The sequence below is a fragment of the Phlebotomus papatasi genome, chromosome 3 (assembly GCF_024763615.1).
Source record: "Phlebotomus papatasi isolate M1 chromosome 3, Ppap_2.1, whole genome shotgun sequence".
NCBI classification, from domain to species: Eukaryota; Metazoa; Arthropoda; class Insecta; order Diptera; family Psychodidae; genus Phlebotomus; species Phlebotomus papatasi.
The window spans coordinates 28546511-28562661 of NC_077224.1; the positions used below are offsets into that span (position 1 = coordinate 28546511).

Consider the following 16151-nt stretch of genomic DNA (forward strand, 5'->3'; position numbering starts at 1 on the left):
CATGTAATTTTTTAAAATTATCAACGATTTTTAGTATTGAAATTGCTCGACGGCTTCCACTTTCTTTGCGATTGTGGTACTTGTCCTTGCTCTCTTCATTGTGGATCACAATTATCACAACTACTTAATAAAGTTTGCCAAAAATATTAAAATAATTATGAATTTCGCATACTAAAAAACATAACCTAACTTAAAATCAGTGTTTTGAAATCAACGGTCGATAAATTATGGACTATAGAGCGATGGCCTATAGCGAGACTCTACTGTATTTGTATACTGCTTAAATTGATTAAATAATTTTTGCTGCTGACCATAATTTCTGATATAATTTCTGCTGCAGTCAATTGACTATTTTATTTCAAGTATGGTGAAAAGTATTTAGTCCACCCTATCTAAATTCGAATGTGAAAAATCAAACTGTCTTGTATCAAATCATTGGCAATTGCTCTAAAACTATCAATATGCAGTAGTTCTCAGAGAATATCTCTATCTACTAATGTAATCGATCCTACATAGGGACTGTTATAGAAAGATGATGAAGATAAACAAGAAAGGGGTGGATGAACAACTTCAAAAAAGACGAACTAGCTTTGACATTAATTCCCGAGTGAGAGTGTGAAAATTATCGCTTCAGTAGACAAGGAATGAAATGCTATACTTATACATGATAGAATGGTTAAATTTAAGGCGGGGATAAGTATTAAAATGCTGCTTTTTTTCTTTTACATTTCTTAAGTAACTCAATACTCTTCATCATGGACATGTCTGTATGTTGAAGAAAAGAAAGAATGGAAAATGTAAAGTTTCTTTAAATGGAATTACAATAAAGCAGGATAAAAAAAAGTATTTCTTGAGAGTATTGCAACAATTTTTTTTCCGAAATGAAATGACAGCAAAAGAAATCGTAGAGGAACTTATTTAGTGGGTGTTCTATCCAACCTCTCTCAATATCCGGATTGAATTTATTGTGTGGCTGTCTCAAAAAAAATTTTTTTCTCCTGAATCAACAAGAGACGCTTCTTTGCTTTTTCGCACATGTATTGATTGGTTGGTGTAGGGAAAACTTATTTAATATTGCGCCAGGTTAGTTTCTTTTGCTCAAGGAGAAGAAACATTATACCATGGTCTTCCCTGTGGGAACCTCACGTTCCTCCCCCGTGCTAATATAACACAATCTCTCCTGGAGCCACATTGAAAGCCCTAGAAGTGCCCTCATTGAAGTGGAGGAATTCAGTTGCCGGATCAATTTCAATGGCTCTTCAACTTTATGTAACATTGATTGCCATTCTTCACGGGATACCCACAAAAATTGCAAATTGTCTATCTATTGTTGCACATCAACAGCTGTTCACCGTGAATCTATTGTATGAAAGATTTTTATAATGAAAATCCTTGAGGAGATGCCCAGGGAAAAAAAGGATTGAAATAGATGGAAAGTACCAAATATCCCTCCTTCATCGTGCAACAAAAGAGAGATAATTTCTTTAGGAGTACCTTTTTGAGTGTTGCAAAACAGTAACTTCAGAAAATAAAAATTATTATAAAAAGTAGTAAGTAAGGAGCAAGTGAAAAAGACAAATTCAAATTGAGATTAAATTGTAACTTAATTGTAAAGAAGTGTCTTTAAAGTGATTAATTATAACAAGAAGACAATATTCTACCGGGTGTTCCAAGCCGGATTTATTGGCGATTTATTGAATTTATTTCTGTCTGCAGGTAATCATCTTTAAACATTGAGAATTTCTAAAATTGTTTATACTCATTTTTCCAATAATGCTTCTTTTCAATCAATTTATCTAGTAGAAATAAATTAGGTCAATTTATTCAATTTTTCATCAAAATTCTTTATGCAAAAGAGGATAAAGATCGTTATGGTATTAGGCGCGATAAAATCCCGCGCGCTATTTGAAAGCTGTCAGCTTCAGAGCCAGTTTGTTTTGCTTTTCATGCGGCTCATGGCGGTGTTGTCAAAATTTATTCGCAATTGATGCGGGTTTTTCGTGTGTTTTTCTGCAATGTTTCGTGGATTTTGGTGAATAAAATGCTAAAGAAAGTGCCATTAGTTGTGATACTTGGTTCCACAGGAACTGGGAAGACGAAACTTTCTCTAGAATTGGCGAAAAAGTACGGGGGAGAAATCATAAGTGCCGATTCAATGCAGGTGAGTATGTATAACCTCACATTTTCTTCCCGGAGATTCAATAGCAAGAAGGTTGCTGGAAAGATAAACCAAATTCTTTGAGGCACTATTTATACTTTCTTTCTAGAAGAAATCCCCTTGTAGGTGAGGTTAATTGGGACTTAGCACGAAGAGTGTAGCAATAATAAAAAAAGAGTATTAATTAGATTTATTTTGAATTTTTATGTATCCGGAAACACAGACACTTGATTATGTGTAGTCTTTGACCATTACCAGATAGTCAAAGAATTTACATTAAAATAATTTTTATTAGTCATTATTCTACATTTCTGAAGTAATAAAGCAATTTATGGTAAAGTGTGAAGGAAACATCAATTAAAAGTCACTGAAGTCTATTTTCTTCTTTTCAGTATGTCTCCCTCAAAAAATAAATGAACTCATGCTTCTAGTCAGGTCTCCCCTTTTGCAAAAAGCCCTTTCGTGTTTTATTATTGGGCTTTTTTTCATCGTCTTATTAAAAATAATTAATATTTTTGTTCTCCAATGGCACATGTTTCTCCTTCCCTCTTTTCAATGAGAAAATTGCGTAACACTTTCAATTGATTCTCCCCCTTTTTCGGGGTAAATGTCTCAAGAAACCCTTTCATTTGAATCACAAGGTTAAAGTAGATAGGCACGACAGGTGCAGTAGATTATTTTTTAGTAATTTTCTTCAGAAAGCGCAAGAAATTCTTTATATAGATATTTTGTATTAAAAAATCTCTTCTCTATTCCAAATTTCGATCAAGCTTACAGGGCATTTCCCTGAATAAGAAAGAGCCTAATTTCACAATCAATTTTCACGATGGTGTTAATACAATTTGTCTGTGCGATTCTGAAGTATTTCTCTGAGCACGAGATCCGAAGAAAAATAAAGAGACGATGAGGCAAAAGTACTCTAAAAATGACGATGAAAAAAACATGAGAAAACATACTCGTATAATAAAATGAATCCAAAATGACGATGAACAGGTGCATTTGATGATGAGGAATTAAATCATCATTGCCACCAGTCAGTAATCTCACGTGCGGCTAGAGCGGTAGAACTTTGGCAAAAGACGGGAGTCTCATTGGAGGAGGGAGAACCCAAGCGACAGGGTTATGAATAGCAAAACTAATGTTATGTTGATGGAAGTCATTCTCTGATCGCCTTCTGGTGGATCTTTTCCATTGGGCTATTCATTCCAGTAAAACTATGTTGCTATTGAAGTTATAATATTTCAACCCCTTCATTTTGAGGTTCTCCATCATGATCTATTTTACACATATTTAAGAACATCCTGAATTTGAAAAATGATCTGAAGATGAACTTCAGTAAAACAATTTAAAAAAGAATTTTTATAAACAAGGATTTAGTGTAAATTATACAATGTCTTCGGATGATCTATAAGTCCATCGATTTTATTTTGAGGAAAAGGATTTTCTCTTGCAAAGGGGTGGCAAAGTGCCCCATGCTTTTCAAAATGCTTGGACTCGTAACTTGATTTTGCATCTCAAAAGAATTTTCAAACCATTTACAGTAGACTCTCGCTCAATCGTCTCTTTTTCTATCGGGCGAAACATTTTGTTTACAATTTTCACGTTTAATTATGAAGCTAATTTGCTCAAATTCGCTGTAGTTCTTCCTACACTGAGAAAAAAAAGAGGGTGCGATTAACTTTTTTTCCTCTTAAATTTAACACTTTTTAGGCGTAAAAATATATCAACATTTTTTAATGTTAATTTTACACCATTTTAAGGGTAAAATTAACGTAAAAAAGGGTAACTTTAACCCCCAATACACCTAAAAAGGGTAATATTTACACTGGTAAAAATAAAAGGGTCAAATTGACCCTTTTCAAAAGGATGGATCGTATTTGACCCTTTGAAAGGTTCACTTTTGTATCTCTTGAAATTTAGTATGCACATTTATCACGAATAATCATGTTTTATTGTAAACTTATTACTGATATCATATTTCTCTCATCTGAGCAAACACCAAAGATCACTTTTTCATTGTTTTTTTATTCGTTTATTCCGGAATTAAATAGATGTCAAAACCGTGACCCTTTCGAAGGGTACCTGGTGACCCTTTCAAAGAGTCAAATATGATCCATCCTTTGGAAAAGGGTCAATTTGACCCTTTTATTTTTACCAGTGTACACCGATTTTGGATCAATACTGCAGGGTAAAATTAACATTTTCGGAATGTTATTTTAACTTTTTCGGATTTCTCTCAGTGTATTTTATCGTGATTTTTTGTAATTGAGCGCTTTTTGTGGAATTTACAAAGGCTTTGACGCCCAAATCTATCGATAAACCGGATGATATTTTGCCCCAAATGCCCAATTGAGAGAGAGTCTACTGTACCATTTACTAGTTCACAACCGATATATAAATCCCACAAGAGATTGCCCAAAATGTAATAAAATAAATTTTTGATTAAAATGAGTAATTCGCTTGTTAGGAAGACCTTTCCAACGACCCCAATATTATAGCATTCTTTTAAGAAATACTCTCTCTAGTGACTTTTTGACTGTTGACCTTGAAAAACGCAATTAAGAATGATTCATTGCTATTTTCTTACATGGACAAAATGTCCGCATAGGTAATCTATCTCTAAAAGATTTCCAAAAATGAAAAAAAAATCGCTCGATGCCTTTTCGAGCGATGTAAAACAAAACATACACAGTAAAAAAAAATGTGTAAAATTTTACTACTATAATAGTGCAAAATCGTCCATTTTTGTTGTTTAATTTAAAAATGTTTAAAAAATGCACAACATTTTGGTAATTTATTGTCACGTGATTGAAAATTACCACTATTATAGTTGAAAAATTTTCAACAATGTTGTTTAATTTGAAAATATGTGAAATTTTAACACTATAATAGTGTGAAATCGGATAAATTAATAATTTAATTGCGATCTGTGTAAAATTTCTCACTGTTATAATCATAAAAATTTTTCAACAATGTTTCGTGATTTAAAGCTGTTTGACAAATTCTAAAAATTACCACTAATATAGTATTATTAAAGTTTTTCACATTATTATAGTGTGAAAAAATACACAACTTTATGGTATTTTTTGTGTATTTGTGAAGCCTTGTGTATTTCAACCAAATTTGTTGAATTTTTAAACAAAAGTTGTGTAAAAATTGTTGAATTTCCAATTAAGACTTATACTTCAGTCGAGATGCTTTTCATTGGTCAAAAGTTATATAGAACATAAAATATTTATATCGTGAAGATTCGAGCATCAGGTGTAATCATTTCGCATTAGGGGGGAATCCCGAGTACAGGAAAAACCAATAAAAATGTCTAAAGGCAAAAAAATCGAAGTCTTCGAAATGAAAAGAAAATTCAAAAATAAACAGAATTCAACAATTTTTTAATTTAACAATTCCAAATTCAACATCTTGAAATTCAACAACTTTAAATTAAACAATTTTAAATTAAACACATTTACCAAATTTAACACTATAATAGTGGTGTGATTTAATTTTAAACTTAAAAATGTGATAAAATTTTAAAGTTAAACACTATTTAACACTATAATAGTGTTAATTTTTTTTACTTTGTAGTTTTGATGAAAATTTGGGGAAAATGAGGAGTATATTAAAATTCACAGAGTCCCCTTATAGGGGTTTCCCCGAAGATCCCAAGTCTCTATCTTTAACCATTTGGCTTCTAGACATGGTAACGGCCGGACGCACAGACGGACAAACAGCGTGACGTCAAAAAACTCGAAATTGCAGATTTCAAAATTCCATCAATATTATGATCTCTTATGGCCTTTACGCGACTACACACTAGAGACATTTATGTCCATGTTGAAGAGTTTTCCTACACAAGCATAGGGAATTTGCTTCAATATTTACATAAATTTCTCTAGTGTGTAGATACCATTAGGCTATCAATATACAGTGCTCGCTTTGTAATCCGAATGATTGTGACACAATATGACATATGTCCGCTTCGTAAACCGGATGGATTTTTTGAATTTGTTCAACGTCTCGAAAATATAATACGAGTTTTTTTCCTAGAATTAGAATAAAAGTTTTAAAAAAGCTTGAAAAGATTTTTTTTTCATTAGAATTCATAGAAGATAATTCTATGCTATTATACTTCATTTATTAAACAAAAACATCAGAGGATAATTCATTTTCATTGCTAAACACACATGCATACATAACCTCAAAATTATTTTAAATGTAACCGTCGAAAATTCATCCGGATTACGCCGATCCGGATTAGAAAGCGGGCACTGTATTTAAAATATTTTTAGTTGATCTTTGTTAATACATTCAGAATATTCTCATAAATGTATAGATTTTTTAAAGAGGCGTGACCTAAATTTATATTCTTAATCCAAATAGAACTTAAATTGAAATAAATTACACTAGAGTTTCAAATTCTCAATTATTATGATCTTTGGACTTTTTTAAACTGAATTAATACCCTCTGACAAAAGTTTATTTACTTCTGATGTAACATGTTGAACTCTTCCCCCAAGATGTTATGCGGACGAAGGTGTCTGTTAACCTTGCACATATGCAATTACCATCATTAGCTTGCTTTCCCTGACGCAGATCCCCAATGATTTCTTTCTATACGAAAAAAAAGTCTCTTATCGCCCTAAATCGAATATTTGTTATAATTTTAAAAATTATCTGCAAACATGCTTTAACGTAGGTGAAATCAACCTATTTAGAAGAAAGTCAAAAAAGTGTTTTACCAGAATTTTTATTATTCTAGTGAATCATCTCATATCAACTTATCGTAAAAGCTTGTTTGTTTGAAATAAGAGCGCAAAATATGAATGAAGTAAATGTCTAGCGGATTGATGCAGAAATGTTTTATTTACCTGCAAATTAAATATCGTCAATCTGATGTATTATTATTTGAATTAAAAAATTAAGCTCCATTAAAATGTTCATTTACTGAAGAAGATTTCATGGAAAATTTAACTACAAATATTGACTATACATAACATATGATAAATTTATGTTGAATATTTCTGTGTTGTAAATAATATGAGAGCAAAAACGTAATGGTGGGAGGGCACGAGGTATGTGTAAAGAATTGAAGCTCTATACAATTCATATTTTAGTCAGTTTACATATTCAATTAAGTAAATTGTACGAATTGCAGGTATTAGTCACGAGTTGGACTCTGAAGCACGTAAAAATTTTTACTTTGCTCGGACTTTCAATGGGTCTAATTGAATTAGCTCTCCCGTTCACGATTCCTGCCGCAATATCCAATCCCTGGATTCAATTTTCATTCTTTTTTTTTTCTTTACCTCTTTCCCATACCTTCTGGTGTATTTTCTTACAAGTGTTTTTGCTTAAAAATATCTTCAATATTTAAGGGAAAAAAAGAACTGTCGATGAAGCTGAGGGGTCTTTGTGAGAGCCTTACGTATAATTAGTATTGAAAATTTCATTGCGCGATTATGATCAAAGAAGTTGGTCTTATAATAATACTTCTCATAGGGGGAAAGGAAACTACATATTACACAAAAATTCATTGGGGGAGAGTCAATTAAGAGCATTTTAACAGATTTTTTTTAAAATTATTTATTTATTTACAATTATGTGCATTTAATTATGTAAAAATGGATTTACATATTTGTTTGAAATTATTCAGATGCGCATTGTAGATAGGTTATATGGTTAGTTAAAGGGAATATAAACAAAACTTTTATTTAATACTGACTGTTTATGAGTTTTTTTCCATGACATTTCATTCTATTATGCTCGAAATTAACATACTTTTATTGCTATGATTTTTAAGATATGAAGAAAAGAATGCTAAATAGCTGATTAACTAGAGATTATTCACAGAGTGCTAGTCTAATCTAAAATGTAAACTATGTACAGTGTTAGAGGAAAAATTTTACATTAAAACCAGGTAAAGGTTTTAAAGGATACCATAAGGTACCATACGTAATTCATAATCACTTTTGCATAATTTACTTTCTATTACAAAATCTTATATTGTAAAGAATCATAGCTGTTAAATATGAAATTGAACCAATTTCATATCTTAGCACTATTAAATGTTTGTAGATAATAATAGGGGAGTATGAGATAATAAGTGATAAATCGAATACCGGGTTTAGAAAAGGTCCAGTAGGCGAACTGGAAACCAACGGGTCTAATACACGATTCTCAATCCTCTCGTTCAGTAATAGCCTACCCCATTTGAGAGCTCTCTCCGGTTGAGGTTTTTCCTTTACCGATTCGAAGGTATATCAGAGAGAACTTATACCTAAAAACCTGTTGGAAGTTCGAATATTTAAACCGACGGATTACACAAAGTCCAGCATGTCCATAAAAAGTACATTTATTTTAATGAAATTGCAAATTAAACGTCTTTTTATCCTGAATTTTCACAAAACTACACAAAAACACTTTTCGCAGCAAACGTTTACATACTGTTGATGACATTTTTGACGATTGAAGTGACAAGAATATACCGAAATTCGAAATGGAAGTACATTTAGCGCGAGTACGTGAACTTGCAGTTTAGTCTTTCGGTAGATTTTCGAATAGGTGTGGCTTGGCTTTGTCTCTTCGAAAGGGTATTACTGAACAGAGTCCTTCTGACACATTTAACCCCGGGTTTTAATTTTTTTTTTGGTCTTTTTAGTAAAAAAAAATATTGGTTTAAAATGGAAATCTCTAAATAAAAACTGTTGAACACTTTATTTTAGATTACTCTTTAGTAGATCCAAAATATTGTGGAGATACAACCTATGATACATAAATTTGGGAAATAAGTTTGTAAAAATTAATTATATCCTATTATTGAATTTTTTTTAAATAAGAATTAAAAAATTCAACATTCATTGTGTTCTCTAGAGTTCTGTCTTCTAACCTTCTAAAGCTTCAACATTTACGTAGATTGAATTTTATTACCCCTAAGCTATTTTAGTTAATTTTTTTGAATATTTATAAATTGATAATGAATCGGTAAATAAATGGTGCAGTACGGAAAACAAAATTTTACAAAATATTCGAACTCGTGAGTGTGCGATGCTTTTCCTTAAAGGTTATATTGTATGCTACCTGTGTTAGGCTTATGTGTTGAACAGACCCACGGCTTAAACCGGGATATGGCTTAACATAATTATAATCAAAATAATGATTAGATAAAAAAGATTAGATTAAAATTAATAAAAACAATCATTAACATTTTAATTAATTAATTGACGAAACACGGTTAAAATTAGGCCCTTTAACCTTGAACAAATCAATATGGCGATTTTTCCTAGTGGAATGTGTATGGTCGAGAAAGGCGAGAAATGTTCAGAAGGACAACCTCCAAAACATGTCGTCGGTTGTATCAGCAACAGTAATGTATTTACTTTGTGTCATGAACAGAATCAAGTGAACAAAATCTCCAGGGCCAATTTTGAGAAAATTAGAAAAAGATACTTTTGATATATTATTTTAGTGTGATGGGGAACACAAGAAGGGAGAGAGGGAATAAGAAAAGAATTAGTTTCGAGATAATATTATTTTAAAAGGAGTCATCGAAGACCGGAATTTACCGTTTGTACAAAGACTGAAAAAAACGTGAAAAACAGTATTTTCAAAATTGATCTATTAGCGTTACTTTACCGATCCATCACCGATTGTGGCCGATACAGTCGGGTTCAGAATTACAAGACCTTTCAAAAAGATACAAATTTTACCAAATCCGTTGAAATTTATACCCTTCAGGGTGGTTGAACTTTGACCTGGGATAAATCAAGAAGGCGATTTTTCCGGTTATTTGAGAGAAAAACGGGGGTGCGATTACACACAGAAAAATGGAAAATTCTTAAACAGAAACACCCAGGAATTTAATTTCAAATCCCATCCAATGAATGCCAATGCCCTAATTCTAAATCCTTGATTATTTAGTTTTAGTTGCAATTTGCAAGTCTGTAGACATTTTTCATTTTCCAGCTAATGCAGAACTTAAGTTCCCGATCTCTTAACTTGAAAGAGGTAGAGATTCTAGCCCATTTATTTCGCTCAGAGCTTTTAAACTTAAACGCCTCGGGGATTCACGCCCAATTTAAGTTCCCAGGATCTTATATATTCTTAAATTTAGAGTTAAAATTTTTCTGTGTGTAACATTTTTTCCTCGTAACTTTAACACTTTTAAAGTGCAAAAATATATCAACATTTTTTAATGTTAATTTTACATCTTTTTAAAGGTAAAATTTAAAAGGGTAACTTTAACCACTAATCACCTAAAAAGCATAATATTTACACCGATTTCGGATCAATTATGCAGGGTAAAATTAACATTTCCGGAATGTTATTTTAACTTTTTCGGATTTCTCTTAGTGTATGAATCGTATCGAGGCACTTTATTTGATATTACAATGTAATCATTGCAATGTGCCTCATTTTGGAAGAATCTATTGATCGTAGATCGTCGAGGAACGCCTTCGCCGTAGTAAATGCTTCTTCCGTGCTCCTGCAGGTTTTTGGGCAGAGGCGGTGCATTTTATTACGTTTTATTACAGTGAAAAATGTCTTTTTCTTGACATTCGGTTGCTTGCACCGGGTGGGATTTTGTGGGATGGAGCACCCTCATCGGGAGCTACTTATATATATATATATATATAATATATATATATATATATATATATGCTAACGTACCCAGTTTCCTTAGGAGCTCCCCAGGAATTTGTTCAGCACTCATCACATGATGACATTCAATGCCCGAGGCTTGAAACACTGGCACCTCTGGGTTTAGTAAGGCGTGTGACTTACATGTAAAAAAGGGGCCCTAAGAGGCAATTAAAGATCATCATTTTTATCCATAGCGTTTGATATATTTTGTATAGTAGCACTCGGCAAATTCAACAACTTTAATTATATTATCATAAATGTCTCCTAAACTTTATTATAGGTGTCTTCAATAACTTGTATACAAGTTAAATTATATAGGCTCAACTATACTTAATAATTCCTTCGTGTGTTTTCACTTTTTTTTTAAATTTTAAAAGTAGAAAAACAGTGTGATTGACCTGTGTGAAGAATAATTCTTGTTCAACTTTAAAATATTTTTCATACGTTAGAAAAAAAAGTTGTCTTTAGGCTCGATGAGAAAATGAGTTCATTGTATATAAATTTTTGAATGATGATTTTTTTTCTCCCTAAGTTAGTAGTATATTCGGTGTATTTATCTCTTGCTCAAGTCTTTATAGAACATAAGCTTGTGTAGTGCGCGGGAGGGAGATTTCGTGACTTAATTAGGAATTCAAGTTTTCATATTAATACTAATTTGGTAAATTGTAAATCATATTTGGAATGGAAGGCAATGTATTTCGGGTTCAGTGCAGCCAGAGTGCGCATTGGAAATGCTTATTAAAATAGTTCTTCATAATATACAAATAAAAATAAAAATAACTTTTTTTTTGTACATAATATTTGTAATGATAATGATTAAGAATAATAAATTGTATATAGCGTGCATCGTTATATCCAACAATTTATAAATATAAAATAATTATAATTGAAGCAATTTACGTCCTGTTGAAAGTCGTACAGCGTGTCGAAATTGAGAGTATCTTGTTCTAAGTACATAGTATTTTTATACATCTTTCCTCAACCTTCTTTTTTTTTATTATTATTACTGGATAGAAGAAAAAATGTTTGTTGGCAAGTGTAGCACATGGTAACATTGTTGTACTTTTTTTTTTTAATATAAAGGGAAACATATCACGAGTGGGTTGGATTAACCATACAAAAACTACATAATTAAATATCCAGCAGCAATGTTGCGTATTTTTCTTGAAGAATATTTCTCTTTTCTGGCATGTTTGTTGTTATTTTTATTAATTGTATGAATATAAAAATTGATATATGAGGAAGTTCCATATCACAGGTGTACAAAGGTCTGAATATTGCCACTGCAAAAGCTACGACGGCTGAACAACAAGTTGCACCTCATCATCTGCTTGATGTAGCCCAACCTGGAATACCCTATACCGTAGTCGACTTTCGAAATTCTGCACATCCAATTGTATCCTTTTTTCAATTAATTTTGCTTATCGCAGAATGATAAGCTCTATCAATAAACTTGAATACGCATTGGGAGCATGGGAAAAAATCTTATCTCCAAATAATTTTGTGCGTATTTGACTTGGCATTTAATGGGCATTTCCATGAATGATCTCTGTGACTCTCATGTGGACAATGAAACGCGCAATTTAAACATGCTTTTTCTAGTCGTATCTCTCACCGGAATGTAAAAAAAAAATTGGCAAATATATATGTATAAATATATATATATAAGGAGATTATTGGGGGAGAGCATCTACGTAAGTTGACCAGTTCATTAACACATACCAAAGTTGACAATCGTCATCGCCTTTTATATACCGTCAACTCCATCGATATTTAGAATAGAGAATGCGGAAATATTTTATTTACTAACTTTACATACCTTATTTATCTATAACTATATATATACATAAGTCTAAGTCTTTGCCATCTGAAACATTAACATATTTTAGAATACTAAGATATTCTCCATACTGAAACGTAGATATACGAAACATTTCGATGAGACGGAATTGATTTTCTTCGATCACTGGATTGACAATTTTTTTTCTTGCTCTATTAAAGACTTTACCTGCTTCTATGTTAATCGGGTATATTCTAGTGGTCATGGAATAGTTTTATTGGTATTTTGACGATTTTTTACGCAAAATAAAATTATGGTTTAGGTATTATATCGTCATAAATTGCGTCTTATTTTCCTTATTATTTTATGTGTATTATTTAAGTATTAAATAGATCGCTGGAAAATTAATTTATTTCGTTTGATTTTGTTAATTAATTCAAACCGCTTATTGGGGTCGCGGGCCCATGATATCCAAATTAGCAGCCCATGCTTGTCGATCCTCCGCCACTTCAAGAAGATATTCGGGTTCGATCCCAAGGCGTTCCAAGGCAAGATTCTGAATTTGATTCAGCCACCTTGTCCTAGGTCTGCCTCCAGGTCGACGCCTTCTCACAATGGCTTGCATAACTTTTCTGGGGAATCTTTTATTTTTTTTAATAATTTTTATTTTTTATTTTATTAATTTTTTTATTTTTTTGTTAATATTAAACGTTAATTTAGTTGTATTAAAATTCAGAAACAGTCTTGTTATTTAGGTCCTTGTAGGAAGGTAGATGCTTCTGGGAGTTATCACATGAAGTTATACATAACCACCGACTAATTTTATTCAGGTAACTTTAAACCACGAACTTTTTCAAGGGGCGTGGTGAAAAATTTCCAGGCGATGTTTATTCAGAAAATCTAATCAATATTTAGCTAGAGTAATGTTAATAACACTGCGGCTAAAGTTTTATAAACTAAAAAGTGTACTAACCATTTTCAAAAAATGAAACTGAAAGAATTCTGAGCACCCAGACGATTTGTATATGAACTTGTCCTTCATAAGGAAGTTAAATACTTTTGTGGTAGGACAACACAATAGGTAGGATTCTACGTAGTACAAACGCTTCTAGCGAGAGAATGGAAAGAGATATCGACAAGCGCTTTTCGGCAAAGGTTAAATATCAGATGGACGACATTCGATTGTAATATAAGATCCATCCCCCCACCCCCCCTTCCGCCATTTTGGAATACCCCCAAATTTTGTTTTTTTAATAGCTCAGCCCCTATGGCAGCGATCGGGCTCAAATTTTAGTAAGTTATAGCTAGACCTAAGAGCTTTTGATTAAAAACAAATTTAAGTCCCCCGGCCCCCCTGACCCGAGCTATAAGGGGTCAAAAATTGAACTTTCAAATGGCCATATCTCCGGTTCCAATTGTCAAAATTTGAAAAATTTTGGTAATTTCGAAAGTTCTCATTAAATGCTACAATAAGTATTTGAACATCGAATTTTGATCCGATTAAATCGACAAACGGATTAATCGAAAAATCGATTTTCGATTAATCGATGTCGAATATCTCGGAAGTTCCATCTTCAATTTTGATGAAATTTTAGTATGTTGTAGCTGAGGTCAAGAGCTTTCCAACGGTGGGTCGCACTTTGCCCTAGCTCTACCCTGACCCGAGCTATAAGGGAAAATAACCTGACCGGACCATATCTTCAGTGTTTATGAAACGATTTCGATGAAATTTTATTACTTTGTATCTTAGATCAAGACTTTTTTGACGATAGGTCGCAACCGTCCCTACCCCAACCCACTGTACGCTGACCCTTACTATATCGAAATTGACCGGACTCTATCTCTTATGTTTATTAACCGATTTCAATGAACTTTTTTTTCTTAGGTTGCCCTTCCCCAGACAAACTTTTTAAAATAGAAAATGACCAGTGATAAGCCCAGATAAGCTTATGGTAGCTGTGATTCTTTACAGGTGACCTCGGAATGCATGCAACTCGCAATGCTTGAAAATTCGATTGTGAGTTGTATTTTGGGGGTAAAGAATCATGTCGAGGCAATCTAATCCATTTCGACCGACAAGGACAGTTAATTCGACACGATTCTTCTTGAATGAAACTCTTACTTGGACTGACCATGCGGCTGAGATTTCTAGAAAGGTTTTCTATACCTTGCGCACTCTTTGACGTTTCCAAGCTTTCACACCACAAGGTACCAGGCTCCTACTTATTCTTTCCGTACAGAAGTAGATCTTGAAAAATTCGAAAATCTATTTGAAGATCCAAAAAAGAGACTTTCCGAAGTGCTCAAGTGTCAAAATGTGACGGTCTTCATATTGTTGTGAGTAATAAAACAGAACAACGACGCTTACTGTTCTTGTCCCATTACTTACACATTCCATAATCACTGAGTAACTCTTATGCGAGCTTTTTAGTGTGATATTTGATAAATTTTTCCCACCTTGTTCGAAAATATAGTATGAAATTTCGAAATTGAATTTGAATTCTTCAATCATCAACGACTTTTTGTGCAAATAAAGTCCCATTTACCTTTTATCCAAGACACTATTGGAGAATCAAAATCTACTTGTGTTTAGGCTCATTAGGTCTCTAATTATTCCTTTCTTCACCTATGAGGCTGAATTATTTCTCAGCGCCAGTGTTGAGACGAAGGATCGCCTGAGCAGGGCATTTAATTCTTGTGTGCGTTACGTTTTTGGGTTGCGCAAATACGATCATACTTCTCCTTGGGTTGACTCAATCCTTGGCCTTTCTCTTGTCCCTTATCTGCAGACTCGTGCTGTTGACTTTGTCTCTCGATTATTGTACACTGGTGGGCCACGGTATCTCGCGGAGTTTGTGATAGCTGGATGCTGGATCGTCCAGTAGGGCTTCGTGTCTCCGTGTGCCGCGTTCGGGGTGTCGCATTCTCCGCAACTCCCTTTTTGTAGAGGGAATTATTTTATGGAATAGCTTACCTCGTGAGCGGAAGAGGGAGCTTATCCTCAGATTTGTGGCTACCACGCACTCTTTAAATCCCGCACAACCAATTGTTTAGGGAAACTTCTTTGTACAGAGGACAGCTTGTCCTATTTATTTATCAATAAATTGAATTGAATTCTTTTACCCCAAAATTCAACTCACAATCGAATTTTCACGCATTCCGAGTTGCAAGCACTCCGAGTTGCACACAATCCGAGGTCACCTGTAAAGAATCTCAGCTACCATAAGCTTATCTAGGCTTATCACTGGTTTTGTTTTGTAAACATGTTTCAGAAACTGCCTACTGCTCAACGCACAATAACTTTTGTTTACATGTTTTTGACATTTAAATGAGAGTGAGTGAGATCTAGATCTAGTCATCTCGCTTATTCTCATGGGAAATTTTGAAAACATGTTTATAAACAAAAGTTATTATGCGTTGGGCATAGGAGATTGAGCGAATAGATCTAGTTTTTATTCATTTACATTGAAATGTTAAACACATTTGGCAGTTAAAGTTCTAATAACATGTTTAGAAAACAAACGTTGTTCTACGTATATTCTTATGAATCATTGATTTGCTATTAATTTAGTATGA

General features: G+C 32.9%; 1 protein-coding gene across 2 annotated transcripts in view; it reads left to right on the forward strand.

Moving 5' to 3' along the window:
- The first annotated feature begins 1936 nt into the window (after positions 1–1936).
- The window catches only part of LOC129807450 (tRNA dimethylallyltransferase), a 131065-nt gene continuing 116850 nt past the window's right edge, over positions 1937–16151 (forward strand). For both annotated transcript variants that reach the window (XM_055856735.1, XM_055856736.1), the window contains exons 1-2: positions 1937–2161; positions 12054–12191. In XM_055856735.1, coding sequence (XP_055712710.1) covers positions 1988–2161; positions 12054–12191 — 312 coding nt within the window. In that variant the 5' untranslated portion in view covers positions 1937–1987. The remainder of the gene's footprint in view (positions 2162–12053; positions 12192–16151) is intronic.